General features: G+C 37.6%; 4 protein-coding genes across 5 annotated transcripts in view; 2 read left to right on the top strand and 2 right to left on the bottom strand.

The window, feature by feature from the left end:
• The window catches only part of LOC133669826 (probable LRR receptor-like serine/threonine-protein kinase At1g06840), a 31,215-nt gene extending 30,900 nt beyond the window's left edge, over positions 1-315 (top strand). Inside the window, exon 21 of the mRNA XM_062090145.1 lies at positions 177-315. Coding sequence (XP_061946129.1) covers positions 177-248 — 72 coding nt within the window. The 3' untranslated portion in view covers positions 249-315. The remainder of the gene's footprint in view (positions 1-176) is intronic.
• LOC133669829 (large ribosomal subunit protein uL16-like) lies at positions 312-2,540 on the top strand. Its single transcript, XM_062090154.1, has 4 exons — positions 312-465; positions 1,307-1,808; positions 2,111-2,192; positions 2,289-2,540. The coding sequence occupies exons 1-4, from the start codon at positions 456-458 to the stop codon at positions 2,355-2,357; spliced, it is 663 nt and encodes a 220-aa protein (XP_061946138.1). The 5' UTR covers positions 312-455; the 3' UTR covers positions 2,358-2,540.
• A 3,353-nt stretch (positions 2,541-5,893) lies between these two features.
• Positions 5,894-8,148, bottom strand: LOC133669462 (cytochrome b-c1 complex subunit 8-like). Its single transcript, XM_062089606.1, has 2 exons — positions 7,888-8,148; positions 5,894-6,239 (listed from the first exon to the last, which is right to left on the bottom strand). The coding sequence occupies exons 1-2, from the start codon at positions 8,055-8,057 to the stop codon at positions 6,191-6,193; spliced, it is 219 nt and encodes a 72-aa protein (XP_061945590.1). The 5' UTR covers positions 8,058-8,148; the 3' UTR covers positions 5,894-6,190.
• Positions 8,149-9,145: 997 nt separating this feature from the next.
• Positions 9,146-13,547, bottom strand: LOC133669300 (KH domain-containing protein At3g08620-like). Of its 2 annotated transcripts, XM_062089386.1 has the most exons (8): positions 13,313-13,547; positions 12,680-12,749; positions 12,492-12,583; positions 11,305-11,456; positions 10,564-10,677; positions 10,341-10,457; positions 10,007-10,150; positions 9,146-9,556 (listed from the first exon to the last, which is right to left on the bottom strand). In XM_062089386.1, the coding sequence occupies exons 3-8, from the start codon at positions 12,529-12,531 to the stop codon at positions 9,410-9,412; spliced, it is 714 nt and encodes a 237-aa protein (XP_061945370.1). In that variant the 5' UTR covers positions 12,532-12,583; positions 12,680-12,749; positions 13,313-13,547; the 3' UTR covers positions 9,146-9,409. The 2 variants fall into 2 exon arrangements, with proteins under 2 accessions (XP_061945370.1, XP_061945369.1); XM_062089385.1 differs by lacking the exon at positions 13,313-13,547 and having other exon boundaries at positions 12,680-12,982.
• Between the last annotated feature and the right edge of the window lie 709 nt (positions 13,548-14,256).

A 14,256-nucleotide genomic window follows, 5' to 3' on the forward strand; every position in this document is an offset into this window, starting at 1 on the left:
ATATAAAACAATTGTTTATAAATTATTTTTTTAACAAATGCACTAATATATATATATTTATATATATATATAAAATCTTAATTCCTGAATAAAAAAGGAGAATATCCTAGAAATAAATAAAAAATTGCAATATAGAAGGGGGTGTTAACTCATGTTTCTCTTTGAAAAACAAATAGATAAGGAGACCGGCCGAAAGAAGGAGAGGAAGGGGCCGGCAGGTCAGGTCCAACACGCAAGCTATAAACTAAAGAAACCGACAAGGTATGAATGGTGGGCTGAGGTTGCAGCCCATATTGACGCAAGCACACACGTACGTCCCAAAACCAAACCGTGTTAGGGTTTTACTTTTCTTGTTCCCTTCTCTCTCCTCTCTATAAATACAAAGCCTCTACTTTTCTACCTCTTATTTTCTTTCTCTAGGGTTTCTGCGCCGATCTACTGCACACAAAGTCGCCATGGGTAGAAGTAAGCTTCTTTCTCTCTTCAATGTCCAAACCCCAATGAATTTGAGTTCTCAACTCGCGTGACGATGATTGTTTCTTTTCTTTCATTTAATTAGAAATGAGTTTGCTCTCTAATCCATCCATACATGTAAATCTTAATATTTGTTGTATGAGAAATATGATATGAATGATTTCTTACCTTTATTCGAGTTTTCATGCTTTTTCAAATTTTATTCATCGGGTTTTTGTTATAGGTTGTCTATAATTTTATTTTATTTTTATTTTTTTGTGGGTTTAGAATAATTGTTAGCTTTTTTATTGGATTATCCAAAGCTTTCAGCTTTTTCAATCTATATTCATTGTAAATGATTTTTCTTTTTATCTTCAAATCCTTATATTTGAAGATGGCTATGTTTAAGATTGTGGAACAATTGGAAAAAGGTTTATATTGCTGATGTCTAAGGGATGTATTGATGGATGGACGAGTCCATTTTGGTTTTTCGATGTTAACCTAGATCTTAATTTTGATACTTCCCATTGGGATTTTTTTGTTTACCATATTCTTATCTTAAAAAGGTCATTTCTGCTATTAGTACAATTGCTATTGTGTTTGAAAAGGTCGGTTTATTAAATGCCATATGTTTTTTAATTGAAGTTGGGTTCGTGTGTTGAAGACTTCCTTTAGTTTTTTGTTAGTCCTTGTTAAATATGTTAGCTGGTATGACCTTCTAATGTACCCACAAAAGCTATCTTTAGTACTTAGAAAATGTGATTTGCATCTGAATTTTGAGTGATTGAATTTCTAAAACAAGTGTTTTCTTCCATTAAGCTGTTTCTTACTCTTCTTTACTTTCTATTTGTAGGACCTGCAAGATGTTACCGTCAGATCAAAAATAAGCCATACCCAAAATCACGTTACTGCCGTGGTGTGCCTGACTCTAAGATCAGGATTTATGATGTTGGCATGAAGAGGAAGGGAGTTGATGAGTTCCCATTCTGTGTGCACTTGGTGTCCTGGGAGAAGGAGAATGTCTCCAGTGAGGCTCTTGAGGCAGCACGTATTGCTTGCAACAAATACATGGCCAAGTTTGCTGGAAAGGATGCTTTCCATTTGAGAGTCAGGGTTCATCCATTCCATGTGTTGCGAATCAACAAGATGCTTTCATGTGCTGGAGCTGATAGGCTCCAAACTGGCATGAGGGGTGCTTTCGGTAAACCACAGGGAACTTGTGCTAGAGTTGCAATTGGACAGGTTCTTCTGTCTGTTCGCTGCAAGGACAACAACAGTCACCATGCTCAGGAGGCTCTTCGCCGTGCAAAATTCAAGTTCCCTGGTCGCCAAAAGATTATTGTCAGCAGGAAGTGGTATGCAATTTCGTCCATTTGTTTTACTAACTGTCAGTATGTATCTGTTTTCTATTATTTTTTCTGTTACAATCATTGTTATGCATGGAGTAGTGTACATTTTCTTTGTTCTCAGAGGCACACCTGGTGCCCTGATTTTTTATTTTTAGTGCAGCTTTACCGTACTTGAAAAATGAAAGCCTGCCCCTTGTGACAAGGCAGTTTTTTCTCCTTGTTTTGGAAGTTGTTTATTTTTTGTTTAGTTAGTGAGGATGCATTTACAATTAGTAAACCTAACCTTGTCTGATAACTGTGATTCTCAGGGGCTTCACCAAGTTTAATCGCAATGATTATTTGAAGTTGAAGGCCGAGAACAAGATTATGTCAGATGGTGTGAATGCCAAGGTGAGCCTTTGTTAAAAATCTGTACTTGCATCCATTTATCCTGTTTGGAACACTGGGTTAAGGGTAATCAAACTGATGATTATGTGTTTCATGCAGCTTCTTGGATGCCATGGACCCTTGGCCAACCGTCAGCCTGGAAGAGCATTCTTACCTGCTACTGCTTAGATCATATCATTCCTGGAAGGAACTTTGTTCATCTCTTAGCATCTGAGGAATTTATCCATTACTCTCTTTTACTAGTATTGCATGTTGTTGAACTGTTTAAGTTTATTCCAAACTGTACTGAGGATATCGTATGAAATTTCGTGGTATGATGGTGTTTTTGCAATAGTTGAATCAATTTTGGTACATCTTTTTTCATTCGGCCCCTGCACTGCTAAATCAAGTTGCGGAAGTCTTGTATGATTGGTGGTAGCGGTTGGCTTTCCACGAAGGGTAAAGAGCATTGCCTGAAATAGGGATGGATTCTTTTTGTGCCAGCGTGGGATCACTACCGTGCTATTCGTGTCCCGAAGCGTTGTTCATTTATCTTTTTGGCGAATGACTCGATCTCTTTCAAACGCTCAGAACAAGACTTTTCTTAAAATGTTCCCAATTCCAGTGAGGGGTTGAAAGCCAACCAATGAATATAATCCTTCAACTCTCTTGAGATTACGAAAAATATCAGATAAAAAAGTCACGCAATCCCACCTCGTCTTTCATATGCATTGAGTTCGCATGATTTTGTACGAGCCACCTTTTATTCATCGGTCTATGTTATGGATTGTGTTGTGCTGTACCTGCCCTGATCATTTCTCAGAGACTAGGCACATTTTACAAGCGAGAAACTGGGACAAAACAATGCCTCTTGCCACAAGTATTATTTCCTTTCCTCATTTTATTTAAAATACAAAATGTCATTTTACCACACGAGAAATAAAACTAAATTAACACTATTCAAAATGCTATGTTAATAATTTGACCTTTTCCGATGGTCATTTAAGATACCCTAAGGCAGCATTCGCTTCACTGTAATGGAAGGAAGTATTATTAAAGAGAATTACCGATCAAGAAGTCTAAACCAAGCTAAGAACGTTCTAGTAATTAAAATTGTAAAATTGAAACCTAATGGCTTGAATATTGGAGCTTCTCCCCCTTCCTTAACAACCTTTCGGCACATTTCTTTCTAGGCTTCACAACACATCGGTCCTTAACCTCAAAGTTCACCTTTTCACAACCAGCCGGCTTGTCTTTCTTATCATGTCCCTCATCCAACGTTCCTCCAACGATTGTTCTGTTCCCTCCCTTTGGTTTTTGAGTGTTGATCATTCCTCCAAACCTCGTAGACATTAGCCCTCGTCTCTTTTTGTATCTGAATGCCCTTCTTCTCCTTCTGGGCACCGACTGAAATCGAACGAAGCTTCTTCACCCTTTCTGGTCTATTTTTCAGACCAGCAGACGCTTGTTGTCCCCTCAACACATCCTCGTAGCATTTCAGTAGGTTGTCTCCTCCTATTTGAGGTGTTAAGGTAGTGGTCATCACTTGCAAAACAGTTTTAATACCATTAATCAGGTCAGTTGTTTTTTAAACTGTTTTTTACTCGGAAATATATTAAAATAATATTTTTAAAAATTTTTAAAAATTATTTTTGATATCAGCATATTAAAATGATCTAAATACACTAAAAAATATTAATTTGAAATAAAATAATTCTTTTACCCTTCTATCTTTCAATTTTTTAGATTTTAGTGGCCTAGTAGGTTTCATAGATGGTTTGGTGGTAATGGGTAATATGCCATTTTTATTGGTGTTTTAGAGTGTTGAAGGTCAATATTGTAAGGTTTCTATAACCGTATTGAAGAGAGTTTACTTTTGTGTGACTAAGTGGATTTTAAGAATGAGTACATGTTCTTAAAGAGTTATGGCGGTCATATTTATAGGAAAGGGTATTTTCTTGTAATTTGTATCTATAGAAAAAGGTATTTCTTGTAATCTGGATAAATTGTAAGCTTGTTTTAGGGTTTTTGATTCAAATATTCTGACTAGGTTTTTTATCTCCATTTCCATCCCTCATGTAAAGAATACTAGTGTCTGTTTCTCATAAATTTCAACAATATTCCATAGTATATCAAAGTCTTGTAAATAAGACTCCAGACTTCCCACTTGCCTCATATTCATTAGCTCTTTTAACGGTTCTTTCTAACCAACAAATCTAGCACACAATGCCTCCAGATAATAACTCTTGAGTTACTCCTTGGTTACCATTACTCATTATAAAATTTTGGTGCCAGTACAAGGCCATATCATCCAGGTAATATGATGTCAACTTCAGCTTCTCGGACATTTCTCTCTTCCACCTCAAAGTATTGATTGCAGTTATAAAACTTTCTTCAAACCCTGTAAGATCATGTCTGGCTTTGTGTAACTTATGGTGATTGTACCCGCCCTAGCATGTCCAACAAGCTTGGACACCAAAGTTGTTATCATGAAGACCTTGTTTGTCTTTGACAGTGTTGGATGGACACGTGGGATGTTGTAAGGTCTGTAAAAGAGAGGCTTACTGGTAAGCTAACCCATTAATAAGGTTCCTTAGCTCTATGAATCCAACTTCATGTGTGATGATCTGGTGCCTTCCAATTTTTTATTATAAGATTCTAGCAGCTGCATCATTAGTGTGCCTGTTATTTGTTAACAGATTCAAGGGAATCCTCCGGTATCTTAATTAATTTCTTGGGATCGAGTGTCATGCACCATTGCTCGAGTCTGAAGAGTGGGAGCTCTGATACCACTTGGAGCGAACTTAACTAAGATTATTCCTACTTGGAATGATTCCAAGCAACTAGGAGGATTTGATAGTTAGAAGGTAATGCGAGCAAAAAGATAGTGAAGAAGCATTCACCACTGTGAAAGAAAGAGAAAGAAAGAAAGAAAGAAGAAGAAGAAGAAGAAGAAGAAGGGGAGAGAGAGAGAGAAGGGAGGAGAGATTCATGCAATTGCAAAATTATCCATCCATGCCTTTCATTCAGAAATGTAGACTAACAAATAGACTAACAAACTCTCAGCTAACAATTTCTAACAGTAACCACATGGCATGATAACATTGTTTCTTGTAACGAAATAAAACGGTGCATTTCCTACTCCCATTACTAACCCAAACGCTGTGTTTTCTTGGCATAGCTAACGGTCATTTTATTCAAACATCATCAACCCTATTTCCCAATTCTTCCTTTGCCTCGGAAATGTTTTTATTCAAACCTGTAATCTTTGGGATGATTTATAAGAAAAGGTGGATACCATCTACGAGACCCAGCCGCCAGCCGGCCACCAGAACCAGTAAACTATAGCCTGGATCCAAAAATACAGTTCCTTCAATAATAATAATAAAAAAATGCAAATTAAGCTGAGCAAGATTACACGGCACTAGATTTTAGATACTTTACGTAATTTGGCTGAGACTTTAAAAATCCGTTCACCATTTATCATTTGGTAATTGCAAGTTTTCAGAACATAGTTTTCAGATTGCATCTAAAACATGCGTATCCTCAATTGCAGCGCAAATGATTTACTTCTATCTCAAAAACAAAGACTTGGCGAGCAATCCCTTTTTCGTTTTCTTTTTATTTTTCTCCAACTCCTTACATGCAGTCCTCAAGGAACACTACAGAATGAGGATATGTATGAATTTGTCCACAGTGTGCACAACGTACATGGTACAAAACCATTTATATGCCACAAAAATCAGCGGCGAAGATGATGCTATCAAATAGAGAGAAATATGCCACACCCGAATCTTATAATTGGGTCACAACCGGTGATGAACATGCAACATCACAAAAAAGCTAAAAAGCAAGTTGGAACATAAGCTATAAATCATCAGAATGACTCAGTACAGAAGAAATTTGCAAGTTCTGAAAACTGCAAATGCAGCTAGTAACATTCAGCTTATTTGCCAGCAGAACAAGAAAAAATATCAAGTCTTCGAGAAAAAGCAGACATCCATTTGACCACCTGCCTGACCTCAGTACCTGTGTGACAACTTCTCCTTTTCCTGATAGTTTTGCACATACCTGTGTGGATTACAAGACAATGAAGCAAGGAAAGACAGTCAACTCAAGCTAACAGCAGCTAATAGCATAGAAAGACAGCAATGAGACGGCACAAGGTCTGAACACTTGACACATGACAAAATATTCAGCTCAGAATGTGGTTATGGCATTAACATGTAGTCCAAAAAGCAGAACATTTCACTGATCTGAGTATCGTGCAACCTTTTTGGCTAAGTTATGGTGCAGTTAAGCAAATTCAGTACCCTTTGAACCATGGAATTTCTTTTCGAGTTCTCTTGCCGTCCATTCACAAATGGATATATGAAAATATGGATGAAGGGAACTATTACTTTGTCTAAAAGGTATTCACATCAAATAGCATAAAGAAGAAGGAAAACATAAAGGCACATCAGAAACCAGATTAACAAATCTGATGCATTAGAAACCAGAGGATAGAAAGGCTTAACCATGGTTAGCGTATTGCTCAATTCTGGAATACGAAGTTATCAAGTATTCCTTGATGATAAAGGGACAACTATAGATATACCGAAGTGCCTATCTCTTACTTTATATATGAGCAGCAACATAACAAAAATAGCACATGGAACTATTTTACCTAAGCAGTTTGAGTGTTCCCTTGATTTATGTTGAAAGGTGAGATCTTTTCTAGGAGGAGCAGATGAAACATACAAGCAAAAAAGATTAACCTGATAGTAAAATATGCTGGGTTTTCTTATTTTCCGTTATAAATGAGACTTAAATTAGAAAAGAAAAGGAGAGGAAAAGAGCACTGGTGAAGGATATGACCAAGCATTCCGGTACTATATCGCAGAACACAATCAAACATCAACAATTAGTGTTAGAATTGATATAAATGATGTTTGGAGTTTTGAATTTGTGCAAAGTTAAGGGGTCGTCTGGTATCATTTCTGTTTTTAAAAAACCTCGTTTGTTTTTGTACAAAAAAAATGTAAACAAAAAACAATTGATTATCAAATGTTTTCAAAACCAAACAAAGTGAGTGATTGTTGGGAAAATTCGAAAACGGAAGCCTCAAAGGATACCAAAGGCGCCCTAAGAAACAAAAGGGTGGAAGCAGCAGCAGGTCAATAAAAACACAAAATTTTGATTATCAAATGTTTCTTGCCTGGCATGAAACATAAGCAAGACACGTAACCTCGTTTGTTTTTGTTTCTTGTAAGAAAAAATGTAAAAAAATAAAAAAAAAAATCTGATTATCAAATGTTTTCAAAACCAAACAAAGTGACATTGATTGTTGGGAAAATTCGAAAAGGGAAACCTCAAAGGATACCAAAGGAGCCCTAAGAAACAAAAGGGTGGAAGCAGCAGCAGCAGCAGGTCAATAAAAACACAAAATTTGGCAGAAAATGACAGTGGGAATTAATGAAGTAAAAAGGAAGAAAGCAGAAAACTTAATTTTATTTTTGTAGTTGCATGCATGCAGCAAGAAAAGGGAGGGGGGTATTGTTTTTGTTAGAATATGCAAAGAAACACACTCTTAGCCCTCATCTCATCATCCAATATTTCTTCTGCCAGCATAGCAGAAATTAATTGCTTTTATAAAATAATTTTAAAATAAAGAATTAATTCATTACATAAAAATCGAAAATTGAGTAATATATAAAGAGAGGAGAGGAGAGGAGGTTACGTGTAGACGCCGACGAGTGGACCCAGGAGAAGGGTGGCGCTGATCCAGTTCTCGGAGACTTTGTGGTGTATCTTGCCAGGAAGATCCTTCCATAGACCAGGCATTACCTTCTGCTGGAACGGTGACAGAGCGTACACCACCGCCTTCATTCTCACCGGTTGCTTTCCCATCCTTTTCCTTTTCTTGTGACTCCCGTCTCGCTTGCTGCTGCTGCTTCTAAACCCCCCGGTTCCAAGACAGTCGCACCCCTACTCTTTCTTCGCTTCCTTCATTTATTGATTGAATAATCGGGGCCGGGTTTTATTTTCTAAAGCTGGTCCATTGGGCCACTTTATACAAGATCCACCCAGTTTATACCCGACATCTTAACCTTAACTATGTACCTAGGCTGTTTGTCATAACTTCTTAATTTATTTATTTTTTTAATTGTTTTGTATTTGAAAAATATTAAATTAATATTGTTTTTTAGTGTCTTTTTATGGTTTTAATATATTGATATCAAAAATTAATATATATATATATATATGTTGAAGCTAAAAACTATTTTAAAAAATATGCTACATCACAATTTTCGACACTCTTAAGAGTTTTTTTAGCTTTATTATGGTTGGAATAAAAAATATTTTTTTTTTTATAATTCTGCATACATAAACAGACCAAACTAGCTAAGCGTTTAGGAATACAGTAATGATTATTTTTCAAAGTATTTTTTATTTGGAAATACATCAAAATAATTTATTTATTTATTTTAAAAATATATATTTTTAACATAGCCTAAAACTCAACTCCCACTGCTTATTTTTATTTCGTTTTAAATTTTATTTAGTGAGGGAAAAAAAGGTATACCCTGCTGGTCGTTGTCCATCCATCGTTATTATCCTATCATTGGAGATGTATCTCATCTCATCTAGTTTCGTCGCACATCCAGGAGGAGGTAAGCTAAGCGAGAAGGTAATCAATGTAAGAAAGCAAATAAGCTAGCGAGTCAGTCCTTCCTTCATTGTAAGAAAGCAAATAAGCTAGCGAGTCAGTCCTTCCTTCATCCCCCCCTCCAAGAAGAACATGTTTGCAGCTAAGCTAGCGAGTCAGTCCTTCCTTCATCCCCCCCTCCAAGAACAACATGTTTGCAGCTAGCAACTATTGGCTTTGGCATTCCTTATATTACAGACTGACCAAGTAGATTTGGTGATTTTTAAACATATTTTTTAAAAAAATATAATCACTCTTCTATGTGTACGACTGCAAACAAACAATTGCATTTTAAAAAAAAAAATGAATTTCTATTTCCTTTCCAATTGTTTTTTGCTAGTGTTTGTTTTTTTGGTTAACAAAGAATGACCTGTTTCAAACTATCACCAACTCGCCAAACCATACTTGTTTGCAGCTAGCTGTACAGAATTTGACATGCCACCACCACCATCAGTAGAGCAGAGCAATACATAACTATATTTATGACATTCCTTCCAAGGAGTCTTTCAGAGATCCACCAAAGAGGAGATTGGACCGGCCGTATCAAACGTTGTTATTGACCGGTTTTGACCCGCTTCATTCCGCTTGAGGTGAAGGGAGAGACGCTGCCACTCCCACCTGTGCTGTCTTCCCTATAACTCAAATTCAGCATTGCTAGCTCTCGCAGCTGTTGCCTCTTGTACATATCCTGACACTCATCCTGCAATTTCAATCACACAGCAATCTCACTGTCTTGAACAGTAGGGTAGGAGACTACAAAACGTATGTGATACTAACACATGGATCTTAAGTAATATAAAATCAAAATACGAATGCCATAAGCAGAGAAAAAGGAGTCGGGATTCAATGAAAGGGTGCATCGGTAGCACTGCAAGTTTGCCAGAGGATGTCTTCTAATTCTGATAGCATAATTGTTCCATTGAGGATGAGCGTACTGAGAAAAATATAAATAGAAGTCCATCGTCGCCCTTGATCATATGCAGGCCATGATAAACAAGCAACATAGGCAACAAAATTTCTACTGATAACAATTGTGAGACCAGCATGTTGATAGAAAAAAAAATAACATGAATCAAATATGAGTCGCATTCCTTAAACTGCTAGAAAAGCCGGATAGAACAACAGAAAAGGATTGTATTCAAAGACATACCACAGGCTTGAGCAGTTCTTCTATGATTTCCTGTGCTTGTCTCAGTCTCGCATCAATAACGTTGGCATGTAATTCAGCCTCAATTAAAATGTGCAGCTGCTCGCTTAGGTGCTCGTAACCTGGCCTTCCTCTTAAAGACTCTTCCTTTGGAGTAAAAAAAGAAATGAAAACTCTGTTAAAACAGGCACATTCAAGCTGAACCTCTGGTAGCTTAGCATGTACATTGTTATGATGGATATGATAACAAAAAAGGCTTAATAAGTTTGACTGCCTTTACAGGAATCAAAGAGGCCACTCCCAAGCTAACAGCTATTCTGAAGGGAAAACACATTACCTTTTCTGGGTCTTTTATGGAACCTTTTCCTCTAATATACACACGGCAGCCCGTAGAAGCTTCCACTCGCTTTAGTGAATTTCCCCTAGGTCCCAGAAGCCGCCCGACAAAATTGAACTGAAGTCCACAAAGAAATCAGGCATTTAGTACATTATAGCCTTTTACTGTCTGAACAATACGTAGATATCAACATAATACATTCCAAAGTGAATGCATTGCTTACATTTGGATAGCTATCAACTGGAATATCCAAGCGCAATATTTTCTTCACAATATGGGAACTTGGGCTCGCCGGAGCTGCTTGCCAGTCTATACTCATCCCCTGTGGTCCTAATCTCTGTCATGTAATGAGGATGAGGCTATGAGTTCATGCTAGCGTAACCAATATTTCACGCGAAAGAAACAGAAAAAGCATGTGATGCAAAACCATGGTAAATCAGTTTCATAGGTAAGATGCAAAGCATCCACTTCGCAGCTAGTGATGAACAAAGGAGCTTGCTTGGCTTGACCAGCAAGCACAATGCCACAAATCTTGATGGAGCAGAAACCACATATGCTGAAACTCAGGAAAACTGAGCGAATGCCAGAAAATGAAAACTTAACCAACTAAAGAAGATTCATCTGCTGACTGGGGCAAAAAACCAGACCATTTTCAACCTACCAAAATATAGGTTCTTGATGAAAAGTAGCCCTCTGAAAACAAAATATAATCAGCAACTAGCAGTTCTTGTCTAGTTAAATTATAAAAAAGATGTAGGTACATCATATTGAGGAAAACCGGTACGGCACTCTCATATCTGTTTTCATATCTTATTCTAGATATTTCAAATTCCATGCATTTTGTTCATGTAAATACACTGGTCTAGAATTTGACAATAGACCCAAGTATTTGGGTTAGAATAGAAAATCATTGACAGGAATGCCAAGCCGAAGAGGGATGCATTTGAGTAGTTGAAATACTTACTTCGTGTTGGAGTCCATTCCACCCATTGAAGCCTGTTCCTATATTATTTGGAATCATGTCAGAAGACGCCATAGGGCTCAGGCTTCCATATTGTAGTCTGTCAAAGTCACTGAACCCCTGGTTGGGGGTCCTTCCAGAGACCCTCAATATCTCTGCTAACATAAAGAAATACTTTAATTTCTTTTTTTTCTGGAATAACAAAATGAAAAATACTATAACCATTCTCCTGCTGAAGTTTACATGCTTATAATTTAAGTGGTCAAAGTACGTAGAGTACTGGAGTGTAATCAGCATAGAGTATACACATTAACCACATGGCTGCTCAGGACCACCATCAATACTAGCAAATCAGCAAGACGATGAGTTAAAAAAACACCTTACTTAGCTTGAGATGAGACACGATATTGATTTATGAAATACATTTTAGAGAGATTCCCTACAAATGTGATCCGTCACAAGCAAATAGAAATCGAGGATTTTTGCAATCAAAAGGCTGGTGATTTATGTGCACTTCTTATATAACATTCATATTTTTCAAGAATAATAGAAATTAATTAGACATGACATCTATCCCTGAAAGTTGGACTGCTTGAATGTTTTAGACAATGACTCATTACAGTGATTGATTTTGCAAGCGTGGAGAATATAACAACTCACATGCCTCCTACTACTTCTAAATTATCCAAGAAACAGCTTGGCATGTTGTAAATTGCTTTTCCGCTAGATACACTGGGGTTGGCAACCTTAACATCACATTTAAGCTACTTTGATTGGTGCTTTATTCTCATCCATGGAAACCACAAAGTGTGAAACAGTCAATGCATAGTGGAGCGTAGAGATAGGACTCGATAGATTCAATCATGTTAAATCAATTGATTTCGCAAGAAGTAGCTTGACTAACATTGTCCAAGCATAAAAAAGGATTGAGTTTAAAGAGAACCATATACATATATCTCTCATCCATTCAAAAACAATTAAGAAAGAGGGCTACAACATTCAAAGAAGCGCAGCATCAGGGAAAAATAAAATTTAAAAGGGAGGAAATCATGTTTTCTGGTTTTTCCTCATAGATAACAACAATTATAAACAAGAGGGAAAGGGATTACTTAACATATATAGCACCAAGATCATGAAGAACTAAAAAGAATCAAAGAGATCGAGATTATATAAGAAGATAAAAGAAGAACCTTGATTCAAAAGTCGGCTACAGATAGGAAGGACTTGCATGAAAGGTTCAAACTTTTGGTGCTCCTCGAACAGCTCTGCCAGATATTGACCGCTAGGAAAAGAAAAACCAGGAAAAAAATCAATCAAAACTTTGAAACAAAGACAAAGAAGATAGAAGGAAATCGAAACAGAGATAGAAAACAAGTACCTGTCAACATCAGGGGTTGTTCTTACATGTGGAGATGCTCTTACAGGTGAGAAGTTGTGTGTGTATAAGCCTGACATGATGATGATGATTCTTATTGATAATCGTATAACAAAACACAAACACACACACAAAAACAAGGGAAATATGAAAAGGAGGAGGAGGGGGGGTGGAAAGGTGAGTCAGTCAGTCAAGGGGAAGGAAGGCTAAAAGAAGGGGAAGAAAAAGAAATAGAAGTAATAAATGGTGGTGGGCTTTTAGTAGCGCAGTAGTATTAATGGTGGGGTTTAAAAGGATGGGAACAGGGCTTCCTTTCTTGTACTCAACAAGGTTTTTACACAACATTTTACAGGTGTGTGAAATGAAAAGGATTGAAATTATTACCATTAAGAAGAACAAAGCATGTGTAAAATGCCCAAAGTGAGGGTGACAGAGACACATGGATAGATGGACAGTTAAAAGAGAGAAAAAGGAAGATTTGCTGAGAAAAGGTGAGCGAGGGGCTCTAACATCTTAGCGACTGTGGATCACTCCCTTTTCCCCCCTATAATCTTTAGGGTTTAATGCTGTTCTCACCCCGGTTCTCTGAGATTTACTGATCAAATATTTAATAATAAAAGATGACGAGATTTTTACCATTCAAGGCGTGGAGGGCGGCGGCTTAAATATGATGTAGTGAAGGGATGGTCAGAGAGAGAGAGAGGTGGACGCTGTAATGGGATTGGAGCAGCTTCACATGCTGGGTCTTGAATATTCGCTCGCATCCTTTGTTTGAATGGTAAAGGGATCCATGCATCACGCACGCCATCACTGCTGCTACACTCCCTTCCCGCCACCCATGTACTACTAGGATGGATCCTCGAACAGAAAAGTTTCTCCTGGTCAATCTTGTCTTAAAGTTTTGGATTAGACATCTCCCAACCAGCAGCTCTCTGTCTGTATAGGATTCTCTGCCCTGTCCGTTTTCCTTTATTTTACTTTCCTTGGTTAAAGAAAAACCACGTTGCTCATTTACATACATGACCACACCGCCTATTCTAAGGTCGTGTTTGGTCAATAATCAAAATCATAGATGTTGGACCCTCTTCAAGCTCCTGTCACAGCCTTAGGCGCGAGGGCGTGCCAATGAGTCGCTGCTAGGCAGTATGCGTGGGCAATGCAGATTGCGGCAGCAAGTATAACGGTTGCGTGCTTCGCACCATGCTAGACTTAGGTGATGGACTGCCTAAGACACCTTGAGTTGCACGTGAGGACTGGCAGCTTGAGAAATCAGTTTGGGCAGTTTGGTTTGTTGGGTGGCAGACCAAGGAAGTTACTTGCGGGCAGTTACGAGGAAGTTGACTGTCTTTGTAGTGGGCTGTCTAGAGGGAATGAATCTGTCAAAGGGCAATTTTATGTGTAACTTCCATTGTATGTATGTGTATTACATATGGCCAAAACAAGTGTAGCATGCAGAGGGGATTGTGCATAGCACACTTACATTGTTATTGTGTATTTCCTTTGTTGATGGATTAATAAAGGTTGGGTTGTTACCTGTAAATTGCTTGTGTGATTATTGTGTTGTGATTGATCCTTGGCTT

The sequence above is a fragment of the Populus nigra genome, chromosome 12 (genome assembly GCF_951802175.1).
Source record: "Populus nigra chromosome 12, ddPopNigr1.1, whole genome shotgun sequence".
NCBI classification, from domain to species: domain Eukaryota; kingdom Viridiplantae; phylum Streptophyta; class Magnoliopsida; order Malpighiales; family Salicaceae; genus Populus; species Populus nigra.

What these genes read in the sequence shown, in the direction of transcription:
- LOC133669829 (XM_062090154.1), top strand. An exon ending in ATTATTGTCAGCAGGAAGTG is followed by an intron (nt 1,809 to 2,110) that starts GTATGCAATTTC and finishes TGTGATTCTCAG; the next exon opens with GGGCTTCACCAAGTTTAATC. An exon ending in CAGATGGTGTGAATGCCAAG is followed by an intron (nt 2,193 to 2,288) that starts GTGAGCCTTTGT and finishes TGTTTCATGCAG; the next exon opens with CTTCTTGGATGCCATGGACC.
- LOC133669300 (XM_062089385.1), bottom strand. Translation starts at nt 12,756, where the DNA reads ATGTCAGGCTTATACACACACAACTTCTCACCTGTAAGAGCATCTCCA. An exon ending in TAGCCGACTTTTGAATCAAG is followed by an intron (nt 11,457 to 12,491) that starts GTTCTTCTTTTA and finishes TTATGTTAGCAG; the next exon opens with AGATATTGAGGGTCTCTGGA. An exon ending in CAGTTGATAGCTATCCAAAT is followed by an intron (nt 10,458 to 10,563) that starts GTAAGCAATGCA and finishes TGTGGACTTCAG; the next exon opens with TTCAATTTTGTCGGGCGGCT.
- LOC133669462 (XM_062089606.1), bottom strand. Translation starts at nt 8,057, where the DNA reads ATGGGAAAGCAACCGGTGAGAATGAAGGCGGTGGTGTACGCTCTGTCA. An exon ending in CCACTCGTCGGCGTCTACAC is followed by an intron (nt 6,240 to 7,887) that starts GTAACCTCCTCT and finishes TAATCCACACAG; the next exon opens with GTATGTGCAAAACTATCAGG.